This window comes from Callorhinchus milii, unplaced genomic scaffold (genome assembly GCF_018977255.1).
Source record: "Callorhinchus milii isolate IMCB2004 unplaced genomic scaffold, IMCB_Cmil_1.0 Scaffold4, whole genome shotgun sequence".
Taxonomy (NCBI): domain Eukaryota; kingdom Metazoa; phylum Chordata; class Chondrichthyes; order Chimaeriformes; family Callorhinchidae; genus Callorhinchus; species Callorhinchus milii.
In genome coordinates, this window is record NW_024704745.1 from 62700056 (window position 1) to 62717413 (window position 17358).

Below are 17358 nucleotides of genomic sequence, written 5' to 3' on the forward strand. Positions count from 1 at the left end.
GAGATGATGACTGTAAACTGGATGTTAAATTCCAGCCCCAACTCCAGCCCCAGTCTCCCCCTGAGCCAGGTGGGCTGGACTGGGTTGAGCCGGACTGGGCTGACGGTGGTAGCTGTGTGCCTGGGTATCATCATGGTCTTGGGGTTTCTCAACAACCTGCTGGTGTTGGTGCTGTTCTGTAAGTACAAGGTGCTCAGGAGCCCGATGAACATGCTGCTGCTGAACATCAGTGTCAGTGACATGCTCGTGTGCATCTGCGGGACTCCCTTCAGCTTCGCTGCCAGCGTGCAGGGGCGATGGCTGGTTGGCGAGCAAGGCTGCAAGTGGTACGGGTTTGCAAACTCCCTGTTTGGTAAGTCATCCACACAGCACTGCGATCTCAGGTAAAAAAAAAACAGCCTTTTTATTTGCTCACCGTATTTTTAAAAAAAACAAATCCATCCTTCTTTTCACACTTGCATTCCTGTTAAACATCTGCTCTGCAGTTACTAACTCCAGCAGAAAGAACCCAAATGAACATTTTTTTTAGATCAAGAGGATCACAGGTTAGTTATCTGTTAAGATTCTTGTGTCCTTCATTTCTTGGTGAGAGGATGACTGTTTGGATGATCTTTGGTTGGTGAATAAATCCACTGTAAAGTCTCTTGAGCTTGATGCTGATTAGGTTTCTTATTTGGAATAGTTCTTGCTGTCTGTCTAACGCAGTTTAGTAATCGGGAGAAATTAGTTGTTCTTAAATGCTAGAGGTGAGACGAACCTCTCCATCTCCTTGATCATTCTCTTTGGAGGAACACAATAATGTGCAGGAGCTAAAAGGGGTGTTTCCCTCCCAAACTCCTTATAATGCCTTTCTTTTGTATCTATTAGGTGTGTCTTTGTGTGCACACATTTCATTGAGGATGAAAACATGGAGATTTATAACATTTTCACTAATTACAAATACAGTAGTTACAACACATGACTGGATACTAGACAATATAAAATTACATTTGTAAAGCGCCTTTCACATCAGGAGGATGTCCCAAGATGCTGAACAGTCAGGGGTTAGGGATTAGGACCTAAGGAATGGGATTGCGATCAGGGAGGGTGGAAGGCAGAGAGGGTAAGAGGTTGGTTGAAGGCACGGTCGAAGAGAAGCATCTTGAGTCTTGACGGAAGCAAGGGAGGAAACGAGGTGAAGGGAATGTGGGATGGAGTTCCAGAGGGTGGGAGGCAGAGAGGCTGAAGATATGACCGCTGATGGTGGAGAGGGCAGGCGGGGCACATGAAGTCTGCTGAGCGGAGGGAGCGGACAGGTTGATAAGGGGTTAGCAAGTCAGACAGGTAGGAGTCCTGTAGCTCAGTGGTTAGAGCACTTGCTTTGCGAGCGAGATACCTGGGTTCAATTCCAGGCAGGGCGAAACCTTGGGCAAGTTTCCTTACTCCACACGCCTAATAATAATCCCTCCAAAAAAAACCAATAATAAATTGGTCACTTTCAATCTACGACTGTTTGTGGGACACTGCTGTGCACAATTGGCTGCTGCGTTCGCCCACAAATATACAGTCAATTTACTTTACAGTATATTCTGTGAAGCGCTTTGGGACGTCTAGAAGACGTGAAAAGCGCTATATCATATGCAAGGATTATTATTATATATTATTATAGGAGGGGGTAAGGCCATGAAGGACCTTGAAGGTGAGGACGAGGATTTTGAACTCTATCCTCTGGGGGATGGGGGGCCAGTGGAGCTGAGCGAGGGTGGGGGTATTAGGGTCATGAAGCCTGGTGCCGGAGAAGACATGAGCTACAGAGTTCTGGATGATCTGCAGCTTGTGGAAGGAAGAGTTGGGGAGGCCAACAAGCAGGGAGTTGGCATAGTTGAGCCTAGATGTAATGAGGGCATGTATGAGGGTTTCGGCGGCCTGAGGAGAAAGATAGTGGCGGAGTCAGGCAATGTTGCGGAGGTGGGGGAAGGCAGAGCGGTTCATGGCATGGATGTGGAGGAAAAAGTACGGTTGAGGATCGAACAAGATGCCTAGATTCCTGACTGGCTTGGTGAGGTGGAGTTTGCATCCATGGATGCTAATGCTGCTAGTGCCTGATGTGCGGAGGCACCAATCAGGAGAGCCTCAGTCTTGCTGACATTCAACTGTAGAAAGTTAGCTAGCTGGAGTACCCTCGGTGCTGGAGTCGAGGGTGGAAGCAGAGAGATAGAGTTGGGTGTCATCCACATTGTGGAAGTCGACCACAGTGCGGATGATGTCACCAAGAGGGAGCATATACAGGTTGAAGAGGAGGGGATCGAGGACAGAGCCCTGAGAAACACCACACGAGACGGTGTGGGGGCTGTAGGAGAAGCTGTTTGTGGAGACAAAGTGGAGCGAGAGTATGTTCCAAGAGAGAGAGAAAAGCATACAAAATAGTATTTTTAAAAAAGAAGTTTAAGCTAGTTTTTTTTAAAGTGAATTAATAATAATATAATAAGAATAGTTCACACATCAGTGATGTTTATTATGTAAGCATTTGCCTCTGTATCATTCATTGCATTATATGTTATTATCACTCAATTATATTGTGTATTGTATTGTATCTATAGAGAAACCTTAGAATATTGTACACTGTATTGAAAGAGAGGAAGATCTATTTTCCTATGTTTCTCCCAGAGTTTTGGCAAACAGTCTTCCAGATTATTTGGTGCCAACTTTTTGATGCCTCATTGAATCAAAATCACATCTGTTTGTTTTCTTGTTGATGCTAAAAATAAAAATGAGACTTTTCCAAGCAAGTCTCATGCAAAATATCCTGGACAACAATTCCATCGATTAATCAGTCATTTACTTCATGGTTGTTTGTGGAATCTTGGTTTTGCAAATGGGTGCTCTGTTTGTCTATAAAACAATAGCTATACTCGACAGAAAGTATCTGTGACATGCTTTAAATTGTTTCCCTATGACTAGGTGTTGAACAAGTGCAATTTTTCTTTTCCTCTGTTCAATAAATGTGTCTGTTTAAATAAAGCAACATATACTTTGCAATTTGCTAATCTCTTGTTTGCTGCATTACAGCTTCACAGATTACACAATAAATGTGTCTGTTTAAATAAAGCAACATATACTTTGCAATTTGCTAATCTCTTGTTTGCTGCATTACAATTTCACAGATCAAAACTCAAAACTGCTTTGCAAAAACAGAATTGTAAAATTATTGAGAACGCCTCTCAAATTAGTATTGAAATCGTTTATTGAGTCAGCAGCCATTATTTTTCAGTCTTTTGCCTTTCTGTTGCTTTTGCTGACAATAATGATAACCTGAAATATAATTCAATTTCAATGCCCAATTTATATTTTTAAAATAGGAAATACCTTAGCAGGAATTTATGGGGCAACAATTAGTTTGTTGTGTTCATTAAAATGTGTTTGAACCTGTTTGTTCAACAATTAAGTCATTTCATAACCTGTGACACAATGGTAAAAATGATATATGGGGATACATCTTTAGGGGAGGAATTCCACCACTGTCGAGATTTACTCTAATATCAAAGCAAATCAGAGCATCCAAAATTTGGTAAATTCTTGAATACAGCTTTAATTTTTAGCAGATTTTCTGTAAATTTTTTGAAGAACGAAAGTTATGAGACGAAATTCAACAATTTCCCAAATTCTGGATGCTCTGAAACACTATGTTAACAGAATAAATCTAAACCTAGATGGAATTTTACTCCATTAGCCAAGCCATGGCTGTCTCCAGATATGAAAGGTGCTATATTAGTGTAAATTTGTATTGTTTTGTATCAGATTCCGTGACCCCATCACTCCCACCCTCGCCTGACTCCACTGGCTCCCCATCCCCCAGAGGATCGAGTTCAAGATCCTCGTCCTCACCTTTAAGGCCATTCATGGCCTTGCCCCCTCCTACCTCTCTAACCTGCTGACCCCCTACCAACCTGCCCGCTCCCTCCGTTCATTGGGCTCCGGCCTGCTCCATGTCTCCCGCCCGACCCGCCCTACCATCAGTGGCTGGGGTTTCAGACTCTCTACCCCCACACTCTGGAACTCCATCCCACGATCCCTTCGCCTCGCTTCCTCCCTTGTCTCCTTCATGGCCGGTCTCAAGACCCTCCTCCTCGACTGTGCCTTTGGTCTCCTTCCCACTTCTCTACCTTCCCTCATGCCTACACCACCCCTCCCCCATGCTCGGGCCCTGACACCTGACTGTTCAGCGCTTTGGGATGTCCTCCAGACGTGAAAGGCGCTCTATAAGTATAATTTGTTGTTGTTGTAGATCAATATTGCCTAATTTTAGAAAATTGTAATGGAGTTGTGATACTGTTGTAGATCAATATTGCCTAATTTTAGAAAATTGTAATGGAGTTGTGAGTTGTAAAACAGTGATACTTCTCAGCATTGAGGTCAAATGCACTTCTTGTGCATGGATACTACACACAGGAAGTCAACAAGTCAGTGGTACAATTATTCTATAAGCAAACTCCTGCTATATGGAAGTATGTTATAACAGGGTTGGCCTGCACCAGATTATCAAGAATCTAATGCTGCATTCATCTTATAGCTGCTCCATCACTATGGTATTGCTGTGCATTACCAAAGCATTGCCTGGTGTAGTGTAGACAATACGTGCACTGTCTGATGTCATACAGTGCTTTGAAATGTCTCAACAATGTGATAAGGCACTGAATCAAATGCAAAGATTATTATTTTATTTCCGATTGCTCTGGGACTCTATCCTCTGCTGTTATAATACTGATCTGTGCACTGTTGAGGTCCCAGTGGCTTAGTGGCACACACACACACCTACAACTGAGTCACAAATTGTGGGATCAAAATTGACGCCGGGACTTCGAATTCATAGGCTAGGCGGACACACCAATGCAATACTGTGGGTTTGTTGCAATGTGAATGTTGTGTAGTCCTATAGCTTAGTGGTTAGAGCACTCACCTTGCAAGCAAGAGGGCATGAGTTCAAATCCCAGCAGGGCGAAACGTTGGGCAAGTTTCCTTAATCCACACGCCTCTGTTCACCTAGCAGTAAGTAGGAACCCGGTTGTTAGTAGATTGTCGGATTGCTTTTTCCGTGGGTAATAATCCCTTCAAAAAATATATAATAATAATTTGGTCACTCAATCCACGACTGTTTGTTGGATACTGCTGTGCACAATTGACCACCATGTTTTGCCCACAAAATATAAAGTCAATTTGCTTTATAGTATACTAGCTGCAGATTCGCTTGCAACCAAAGGATCCAATATGGAATGTAGAATGACACACAGACAGACACATAGACATTTTGACTTTATCTATATACTCAGTTGGGAGTCATTTTTTGGAGCAAGGATTGCTCATTCACACAACCACTTATCATTTGTGTAGTAATGGCTGAGGTTCAGGAAAACTTTGGTTTTGAGCTCTGCTATATCTTGTACAATGGTCCCACAACCTTCAGGGATCTGAATTTGACCATCTGTTGGATGCACTGGAATTTTGCCATCCCCAATTTCCAGAAGGATGTTGGCATTTGCCCCAGCTGCGGAACTGCCATGAAGAGGACTCGCATGTTTGTCCTGAAACTCATCTTCTCTACACATACCCATAGCCTGGAAGCCTTAAGTCTGGCATTCTTTTCATCAGCACAGTACCAATTTGTATGACAGGTAGGTTCTGGTGGAACTCTCCCGACAAAATAAGTGTCATCCCTCCCATCGTCTGGGTGTTTTCCCTGATGTCCTGAAGTGTCCTGTTCTCTTGTGCGACATGGTGCATTCATGCCACACAGTGGTTTTACAGTCCTTGATCAATGTGGCTGCACCCTTCTTGATATTGCACACTGGATCCTTTGTACGAGAAAGTTTCAGTGGCCTGAAAAGCACTGCCATTTGTTGCAGAATATATTAGTATAGTTCACTGGACTACTCTTTAAAAGGATATGTGCTTTCCTCTGTCCCTACTTTGTTGCAGAATACTATGCATACCTCATATTTTGGGGCTTAATTAAAGCATTTTTAAGTGTACCTCATCAACGATAGGAGTTCCCTGAAAAAAAAATGCCCATGACACTCCTGCATGCAAGACCTTTCTGATGAGGTATAAATCATGTCTCTACGTCAATTGGTTATTATAAATAAATAATAATCCTTATATCCTCTCCTCAAAAGTGCTATATCAAATGCAAGGATTATAATTATTATTATTTGATATAGCACTTTTTCAATTCTTCTAGACGTCTCAAAGCACTTCACAGAAAATATTGTAAAGTGAATTGACTGTATACTTGTAGGCAAAATGCGGCAGACAATTGCTCGAGGCAGTGTCCCACAAAGAGTCATGTATTGAAATGACCAATTTATTATTGTTTTTTTTTCTTGAGAGATTATTATCAGGCGTGTGGAGTAAGAAAACTTGCCCAACATTTCGCCCAGGTCTATTGCTTGAGGCAAGTGCTCTAACCACTAAGCTACAGGACTCCATAGGGCTTATTGCGTCATTGGCGGAAAAAGGGACACACAAACAGACACTGTCTTTATTAGTATAGATTCTGTGAAGTGCTTTGAGACATCTTGAAAACGTGATAAGGCGCTATATCAAATGCAAGGATTATTATTATAAGTGTAAGGAAAATGAAGCATTGCAGGTCCCTCAGGAAATGCAGTGACGTACCTTTAGATGCATTTTACTCACGGCATCTGAAGCGAGCAGCACTGACAGCATCAATATAAACAATATCCCCACAGACACAGGCTGCCATTTCTTCTTTCTTACTGAATTGAAATCTCAGCATGCCTGAACCCACAGCCTGCCACCAATGGCATTTCCTGATCATTGACTTGGACTGCCTCTCCTCAGACAGCAGGGAAAATTTGACAGCAAGAAAACAAAGTCTTGAAAGGAACTGTGTATGAGAGAGTGATCTTATCCACATACCATTATTTGTCTGTAGCTTCCCATGCAGTTGAATCTGCTCCAATCTCCATTGGAATAATAGTCGGAGCAAAGGGAACTAGCTCAGTATGGTGTAAAACAATTACTCTTCAAAGTACTTCAGTAATCTAAACACATTACACAGTCAAATTGAAATCTCATTCAGGTTATTTTTAATTATTTTAATTTTCCACATATTCTATACAAATCAGCACTTAATAAATGACAACACCAAGTACAACATGACAATGTACAATTAATTACAAGATATTCTTTACAAATTAATTTGTACAAATATAATCATCTTAGATCAAACAAAAAGAAGTCTAAGAAAACTGCCCAAACCATGCACTTACATCTCAGCCACTGCTTATTCCTGTCCAATTCATGTTTGATTTCATTAGGTTTGAAATGAACAATTACATGATGTAACCAATGAATTTCTTAGAGACAGAAGCCGCGATCTGCTAGCCACTCATCCACGAAGCAGCTAACTGGAAAGCAAACAAGAGCAAAGGTAGCAGGACCTTAAAACCTGCACTAGAAGCATGTGGTACAAAAGTAGTTTATCTTTTACCAAGTATAACATGAGGTGGATTGCATCACTCCATAGTGGATCACAATTACTGATGATCAGTCCCATATATTTTCTCCACTAGTTGAAGTTTGTTGTCGGCTCTGTCAGGATTAGTACTGTATTATATTCTTTGCTTTTAGGGTTTCTACCATTTCTCTTGCCTCCTCTTTATTACCTGATTATGTTACAAAACATTTCATTTAGTCATCCATCTGATTAATTTTATTATCCATCCCCAAACGTTTCCCTTTCTCTTGATTTTATATCATGAAAATTAATTTACGTAAATCACAATGACTTCATTTCAAATGAATCTCATTCTGTAAAGTGCTTTGAGATGTTTCTTGTATGTGTTTCTATGTAAATTGTTGCTGATATACTTGGTGCAAACTCCTTGTTGTCGGCCTTCCCAACTCCTCCTTCCATAGGCTGCAGATCATCCAGAACTTTGCAGCCCATGTCCTCTCCCACACCAGGCTCCATGACCCTATCACTCCCATCCTTGCCTGACTCCACTGGCTTTCCATCACTCAGAGGATACAGTTCAACATCCTGGTCCTCACCTTCAAAGCCTTCCATGACCTTGCTCCCCCCTACCTCTGCGACCTCCTAAACCCCTACCATCCTGCCTGTTCCCTCCGCTCAATGGGCTCCGGTCTGCTTCACGTCCCCTGCTACACCATTGGTGGGTGGGCCTTCTGCCACTCTATCCCTACCCTCTGGAACTCCATCCCGCAGTCCCTCTGCCTTGCCCCCTCCCTTGCCTCCTTCAAGACCCATCTCAAGACTCTCTTCTTCGACTGTGCTTTTGATCACCCTGCTTCTCCCCATGCCCTTTCCCCCACCCCCAATCCCAACCCCCAGCTCGGGTCCGAAACACTGACTGTCCAGCGCATTGGGAGATCCTCCCGACGTGAAAGGCGCGATACAAATGTAATTCTCTTATCGTTTTTGTTGGTGACAATAGACATTCTTCCCATTTCAGGTATTGTGTCTCTCTTGTCTCTTTGCTTTGTTTCTTATGACCGGAGCTACATGATAACTCGCATTCGCACCACCCATAATTTCAAAAGACCAATATTGGCAATTGGTGTCTCCTGGCTGTATTCACTTCTATGGACAGTCCCACCTCTCTTTGGCTGGAGTGCTTATGGTCCTGAGGGGCAAGGAATCAGTTGCTCAGTTAATTGGAAAACCCATACCATGAATGGAATGTCCTACATCATTTGTCTCTTCATCTTCTGCCTGGCCCTTCCTATCCTTTTCATAGTCTGCTCCTATGCACGGATTTTATACACCATAAAACAGGTTGGTGAAGAATATTTCTCACTATAATTCTTTGCCTTCTACTGTATGACTTGCTTAGTTTAATAGGTTCTTTGGGAGGCATCAATGGAGGGATTCACTTCAGTAATAAATGGAACACTTCACATTAGCTGTAAAATGGAAAATACGACTTTAAATGTCCAGCAAAAGATTGGGAACCCTAACACTGGCCTCAAAACTGTCCTTACAGAGATTTGTGGTTGCAACCTTTTTTTACAGCAAATTTTAACCATAAACAAGAAGTCAGAATTATTGGAGCGAGTTTCAGTTTTGTACCAGTGAAAACTATTGCACAGAATTATGGAAAATTACTAAATTCAATCTCAATTTAAGGATCCTGTACAACACTTGGTTGCACGTTCCCATCTTTGATCAATGGAATGAAGAGCAAAAAGCAGAAATCAGGCTTCCTGATTCACATCACATTTCTCTTGAAAGTTTTAACTTTAAGACGTTATAAACTAGTGGTTAGTAATACCAGAACATGAAAGTTGCATAAAGCATAAACATAATTTTCTAGATTACCATAATGATGTTGCTTCTTGACGTTCAATATAAGTCACATGCAATGAGATTTTTTTTAAAAAAAACCCTGTAGTTCAGTAGTTAGAGCACTCGCCTTGCAAGCAAGAGATGTGGGTTCGATTCCCGGCAGGGCAAAATGTTGGGCAAGTTTCCTTGCTCCACACGCCTCTGTTTACCCAGCAGTAAGTATGAACCCTGTTGTTAGTCGATTGGCAGATCACTTTTCCGGGGGTAATAATTTCTTCAAAGAAATATAATCATAAATTGGTCACGTCAATCCACGACTGTTTGTGGAATACTGCAATGTGCAATTAGCTGGCGGGTTTCACCCATAAAGTATACAGTCAATTCACTTTACAGTATATTCTGTGAAGTGCTTTGAGATGTCTCGAAGACGTGATAAAGCGCTATATCAAATGCAAGGATTATTATTATATCTCTTTAGTAATGATTGATTTGGTACTCATTATCATACTCTCCAATATTCCATTATCTTTACAATTTATTGATAATGGCTGTGAAATACTCTGAAGAGAAATATGTAAGTACATGAGATATGCTATGAAAGGTCATTCTCTCCAGTGCAGAGATGAAATGTTTTGAGGAGATCAATAGTGTTCATTATGTCACAACAACAACAACAACACCAACTACAAGCTTGGAAGGTACCTCCAATATATTCCCATCAACTCCTGGAGGTGATGACTGCAGCTACAATTCCAAAGACAGCAGATGTTCTCAGTTACCTAGGTCAACTTGGTCCAGACAGTGAGTAATGGTGGGTTATTTAACAGATAAACCTAATCCTATTCTCAACCAACATTCACACATGAGTCATTTCAAGGAGGGCTCACTGGCAGCAATCAAGAAGGAATTTTGGTGGATTTTTCTCTTCTGGAGGTTGTTGAACTGAATTTTAGCGCTCCAACTACCATCCCACCTGAGAGCAGCTAATTCAACAATAGACTATAGAGTTAACCTAGATTTCATGATTTGTACACTTCCGTTTTCCATTCGCCAGTAAGCTTGTCAACTGAGACATCAGGGAAACTTAATAAAATTATAACCAGAATTGATACAGAAGTATTTGCCAAAAATCGATTCTACAATAATAATAATCCTTGCATTTTGATATAGCGCTTTTCACGTCGGGAGGACGTCCCAAAGCGCTTCACAGAACACACTGTAAAGTGAATTGACTGTATATTTGTGGGCGAACGCGGCAGCCAATTGCGCACAGCAATGTCCCACAAACAGTCGTAGATGGGAGGCCTGAAATTCTACCTTAAATTTCTACCCTAAAATTTACAATTGCACAGACTTATGGAAAATTATTAAATTCAATCTCAATTTGAAAGCTAGTGCAAAATTGGCTTCACCTTCTATTGCAAGTTTATAGAGATAGGTTTGAAACATCATTAAGTATTGTATCACAGGTGCCTATTGAGCCAGGTATCATTCAGAAAAGGGATTTGGATAAGCACTTGAGCAGTAAAAACGTTAAGGGGTATGGGAAGAGTGTTGGAAAGTGGGATTCATGAAAAAGGGTGATTTGGATTAACAGAGACTGGTGGCACAGAAATTATAATTTTTTTTAACTTTACTGTGTGGATGCTCTAGCTAGATTCCAGGCTAAGATGTGATCCAACTTTATTTTAACAGGTTGGTCAGAACAAAAAGACTGCAGCTTGTCGGCGAAAATACCACGTCTTCTTCATGGTGCTAATCACAATTGTTTGCTTCTTACTTTGTTGGATGCCTTATGGAATTATGGCACTGCTTGCAACCTTTGGTGATTCAGACTTGATTACCTCTACAGTCAGTATTGTGCCAGTTGTCTTGGCTAAGACCAGCACTGTGTACAACCCCATCATATATGTACTGATGAACAAACAGGTAAGATAGTGATTTATGTTATATACTTGCTTGTAATAGTATGCCCTTCAAATGTGCATTGCATTGCTTGTAAAATAATAACTATATATCAATGGCACAGACTGTTTAAAACTTAATTTGGTTGTAGTTAGCTGCTTCAACATAGACAATGAGGTCAAACATGCAGTTCAAATTTAGATATTCGTATTAAGGAGAAAAAATGCTGTTGAATTATAACCTAAAAAAAAATGGAACAAGAATTTGGCCTATTAAGCCTGTTTCTTCCATAATCCAAGCACGACTGTCACAACTCTACCCTACCATTGAATAATCCTAGAGAAAAGTCTGCCTAAATATTGCAGCAATATTTAATAATCATAATATTTGCATTGACAGTATAATTCACATTAGGAGGATGTCCCAAAATACTTCATAGGATTTTGCTGCAAATGTGCAGTGACTTTTTAGCATTTTATACACAGCAAATTCCCACAAATAGCTGTAAAGTAAAATGACAAATTGTATCTAGGGGATTGTTGGCTAGGATACCAGGAGAAACACCATTCTCAAGTAGTGCCTTGGGATATTTAATGTTCACCTGAACAGTCAGATGGGACCTTATAACATGTAATAAAATTATAACCAGACTTGATACAGAAGTAAATGCCAGAAATTGATTCTACAATAGAGATGGAAGGCCTGAAATTAATGTTTTGTCCGAAGGATGGCACCTCCAACAAGGCTGTGCATCCACAGCACTGTATTGGATTGTGAGCTTATGTGAGTTCAAATGATTGATGTGAAGCTTGAACCCACAACCTTCTGACCCAGTGGGAAGAGGGCTACCAACTGAACCATGCTGGCAACCAATTTCCTTCTTCTTTAACTTTCTTAATTTCTCAAGATAATTTTTTACTGCTTAGCTATGAATTGCTATGAAATAATCCCTCCAAAACCAAAAACAATAATAAATTGGTCATTTTCAATCCACGACTGTTTGTGGGACATTGCTGTGAGCAATTGGCTGCCGCGTTCGCCCACAAATATACAGTCAATTCACTTTACAGTGTGTTCTGTGAAGCGCTTTGGGATGTCCTCCTGACATGAAAAGCGCTATATCAAATGCAAGGATTATTATTATTGCTTGATATGCCAAATCAAACAAAGAGACAGCTGAATGAAAGCAAATACTTTGAGCACCTCATTGTTGTATTAAACATGGCTTCATTTGCAAAAATATTTTCTAGCTTTTGCTGACTGTAAACTGTAAAGCGCTCTGAGACGCTGTCCAGCGTGGAGGGCGCTATATAAATCCTTGTTGTTGTTGTTGTTATTGTTGACTGCTTGGTGTTTGGTCGGTTTGTGATCAGTCTTAGGCCGAGCTGCAGTAACCTGTTGTGAATCTTGTTATGCAGAATTGCACGCAGAACCTGAGGAGACATAAAGCAATGCAGATGAAAGGGGAAAGAAGCCAGTTTGAGTTTAGATTCAAACAGATCACTGAAGGCCCCTCAAATCAATCCAACACAACTTGTTTTTGTGCCTGCGGCTACTGATGCTTGCTAGTAGTTCCTACTTCTTGCTGATTAAACTTTTTTTTTCTCTTTTGTTCGATTACCACTGAAACAGTAATTCAAATAACTTTTGAGGAGCATATAAATTCAAGGCTGCCAGCCTCAGAAGCATAGTGTTAAAGAACGCGAGGATGTCCTGTAGTCCTGTAGCTCAGTGGTTAGAGCACTCGCTTTGCAAGCGAGAGACCTGAGTTCAATTCCAGGCAGGGCGAAACCTTGGGCAAGTTTCCTTACTCCACACGCCTAATAATAATCCCTCCAAAACCAAAAACAATAATAAATTGGTCATTTTCGATCTACAACTGTTTGTGGGACATTGCTGTGCGCAATGGGCTGCCGCATTCGCCCACAAATATACAGTCAATTCACTTTACAGTGTGTTCTGTGAAGCGCTCTAGGACGTCCTCCCGACGTGAAAAGCGCTATATCAAATGCAAGGATTATTATTATTATTATATACTTTTTAACAAAAATTTAGTACGTACAATTATTTTTCTAATTTTTTCCCCACTTGAATAGGCCTCTCTGCTCCTGGTTTTGTCTGCGGTTGGGGCGTGGTTCCACGGGTCCAGGTTGACATCCATTACCCCATCCAAGTGGCCAATGTTCATTGTTTATGTTTAAGACATCAAAAGGAATTGGCAGAGTGGGTAAGGAGAGACTTTTTCTTCAAATAGTTGCATAATTTTGAATAAGAGGGTATCTTCTAAACCATAGAGCTAATCCTGTATAAGTGAAATCAGAAGACATTTATTTACTCAGAGAGTTGTGAAATAGTGGAATTAACTTCCTTGAAGGACTGTTGATGCCAAGTCGGTGGGAATGTTTAAGAGGAAAGTAGATAAATACTCAGCTTGTAAGGATATCAAGGGGCATGGTGAAAAGGCAGGCAAATGGTATTGAGTTGAGTTATAGATCAGCCATGATCCAGGGAGATGACAGAGCAGGCTCTGTAAGCCAAATGGCCTATTTCTATGTGCCTAAATGTAAACTTTGGCAGTGAATGCTGGCAGGAACTTTGTTATTGAGGATGTCACAGCTACGCCAAGCTCAACTGCCATACACACACCCAACCAGTAGAGGATGCTATAGACTCTGGCTGTTTTTTTGTTCCTCCAAACTCTGGGAAGGATGAGATCAATGTATCCTCCCTGTGCAGCCCTGGCTGAACTCAGCAAACTCGGTGTGGAACTTGGATTCAAACCAGAGAGCTCCTGGTCTGTAAGCTGCAGCTCTATCCATTCTACCATCAGGGCTGCCCCTTAATCATTTCTAAAGCAGATGATTGTGTTGGGATTTAAGAGACATTGGGATTGACATTCATTAGGGTTTTGGTTGCGAGATGTTAAGCAGAATAATAAACACTAAAAACACTTCAAATTAAAGCAACCACAATGACATTAGTCCAAAGTAACTTATTCTGAAAAGTGCTGTAAGACATTTCAATGTTATAAGGCTCTGTATCAAATGTGAATATTATTCAGTTTTGATTAACTGAGGCTGTGAGGCACAGGAATAAACAATCTGGTTTATATACCCCATGTTGCCATGTCAAAGTGTGGATGGAATTATGGATGACACCAAACAATTTAATAGTAAGGGTTGATGCAACCATTTGTATCTATGGGGAAAAGGAACAATATAAGGCAAATAGCAGACAACAAGTCTGTCCCATTTATTTTCAAAAATATTTTTGAACAATCAGATGTGCTGAACTTGATGAGACATGGATACCCCTAGTGGGTTGATCAAATCCTTGGAAAGGAAAACCACAGGTCTCCTTCTGTGCCTTTGAAGATAAAAGTGACTGACTGACTCCCAAGGAGAAGCCCCATTCAAAATGTTAATGTTCTGTCTGCCAAGTTGAATTGCCGATACCAATAACTTTTAAAAAAAAAGGTGCTTTAGGGTATTCATTTGAAGCATACTTGGCATGTGTTGAGGTGCAGGCACCAGGAACAGCTGCATGTCTTTCAACCATTTGAGAGCTTGGCTTTCCCCTCTTTGTGAAATTGATAAACTGCACCCCTCAGGCCGCTGAAACTCTTGTTCATGCCTTCATCACCTCCAGGCTCGACTACGCAAATGCCCTGCTTGTCGGCCTTCCCAATTCCTTCCTCCACAGGCTACAGATAATTCAGAACTCTGCAGCCCGTATCCTCTCCTGCACCAAACTCCGTGACCCCATCTCCCCGACTCTCGCCCAACTCCACTGGCTCCCTATCCTTCAGAGGATCCAGTTCAAGATCCTGGTCCTCACCTACAAAGCCCTCCATGGCCTCGCCCCACCCTACCTCTGCGACCTCCTAACACCCTACCAACCCACCCGTTCCCTCCGCTAAACCAGCTCTGGCCTGCTCCACGTCCCCCGCCCCACCCGCCCCACCATTGGCGGGATAGCCTTCAGCCACTCCGTCCCCAATCTCTGGAATTCCATCCCCCAGTCACTCCGCCTCACCCCCTCCTTAGTCTCCTTCGAGTCCCGCCTCAAGACCCTCCTCTTCAACCATGCCATCACCCCCCACCCCTTCCCCTCCCCTCCCCTCCCTTACCGCCCCAACCCCAGCTCGGGTCTAAAATGTTGTGCTCTGTCCAGCGCCTTGGGACGTCCTCTCGACGTGAAAGGCGCTATACAAATGTAATCTTGTTTTTGTTGTTGCACACAGTACTGCAGTGTGAATGATAACATTTCATGAGGAGTTTCCTGATATTATTACCCAACTTGTGTGTTCATTGATATGAATGTTAGTTGGGTGGCAGTTTGTTTTCTAGTGGAGTTCAGTTATGATTAGCCAAAAAACAAGGCTCATGTGTGTGCCCTGATTTCAAGCCAGATGCACCACATCCCCAGCACTGCACTGGAGTATAGAATTTAAAGGTTCAATGGATGAGCCTTTCATAGAAAGTTCAGGACAGAGGGATCAAGTCAGATCAAAGTGTAGATAGAAATATTTATTTACAACAAATTCTATACATTATGTACATGCAAAACATATAAAAAACAAAATGTAAAAGTATGAAAAGTTACATTTATAGAGAATTGTCTGCATTTGAACTATATTTCAATAGTTGAAATATTTGAACTCGAATTGAAAGCTCCCAAGTCAGAAAAAGTCAGAAAAAGATCAATTGGAGAAGTGAATAATAGGACATACATGGGATTAAAAAAAAGAATTCTTGCATTTGATATAGCATAAAATCCCACTAAACACTTCACAGGAAATTTGTCAAATATAGTAACACTATAAATATAATTATCATATGTTATGGACAGTAAAGTTCCTCAAAAGTTGTCACATGAATGAAGGAGAAAAAAATTGCTTTGGCCAGAAGAATTGTCACCATAAGAAACTCCCTTCTCTTTTCAAGTACTATCACTCACTATTTAAAATCCACCTGAACAGTCAGATGGAACATCAATTTAACACCTCGTCTGAAGAATGACATCTCAGGAAATGCAGTGCCTGGTGTATGCTATATATAAATAAAATAGAGAATAGGCAATGTTACTTAAAACCGAACAAAGTACATGTTGCTGTTAAATTGCGTGTCACTGCCTATCGAGTCTTTGTGTGGTTTAAGAATACAGTATATTGAGATTATCAACTCTTCAACCCACAGAATCTAATCCCACAATCAGCCTTGCCACAATTTTTGTACAGAAAGCTGTATGATAGGTTTTTGAAAACAATCTATACATTGTCAAATAAAAAATCTAAATATCACATATTAATTATGAACATTTGCACATCATTCTATGCATACTTTGTACGCCAGAGACTCGAACTTCAGATTTTAATTGCTGCTGTAAGGCTAATCATGTCATTGAACCAGCCTCAAAGAGCTTTACAGGATTCACTATAAGTGTAGTAACTGTATTTGTAAGTGAACACAGTAGCCAATTTGATATAAGGGAGAAACTCCATTCTCTTTTCAAATATTGTCACCTGAACAGGCAGACAAGACAATGGTTTAATGTCTCATCCAAAAGACAGTAGCTCCAACAATGCAGCACTCCCCCAGCACTGCAATGGAGATATTTAAAGTAAAATCTGCACGATACATTCACCCACACAAGATCTTAAAAAAGGACATTTTCATGGAAGGCGATTTGAAAGATTTATATTCCAATTTTAAAAATAATTAATATTCCCGAGCTTAATGATGTCACAGACTTTGTAATATTTTCTTTGTTTAAATTGTGATTACTATATTTCTTTGCACTATACAGAATCCCAGCAATTAAAATGTGGCATCTGAGAAGTAATTTATGCATTAAACTGCAATACAAAAAGATCTTTTTCCATTATTTTAAATCACTAAGATATCTTACAATCAGATCACCCACTCTAAGGCTCAATGTCTGAAAGTTTGTCTATAACACATATGTTTTTTTTTACTTACACCCTATTTGATTGTAAACTGTTTATTTTGTGTTCTACAAATTGTCCAATTTTAACTTCTATCACAATACAAGGACTGATTATACAGAAAAGAGTTTTGCATATCTAAAATAAGAAATAGACCTTTGCGGACAGTGTTACTCAAAGCTAACAAGGGGTCTTTATA

General features: G+C 40.8%; 1 protein-coding gene across 1 annotated transcript; it reads left to right on the forward strand.

The window, feature by feature from the left end:
• The first annotated feature begins 3 nt into the window (after positions 1 to 3).
• On the forward strand, positions 4 to 14262 carry LOC103173129 (pinopsin-like). Its single transcript, XM_007885800.2, has 4 exons — positions 4 to 352; positions 8475 to 8797; positions 11003 to 11236; positions 14227 to 14262. Exons 1-4 carry the CDS (start codon positions 4 to 6, stop codon positions 14260 to 14262), a joined length of 942 nt encoding a protein of 313 aa, XP_007883991.1.
• Positions 14263 to 17358: the final 3096 nt, after the last annotated feature.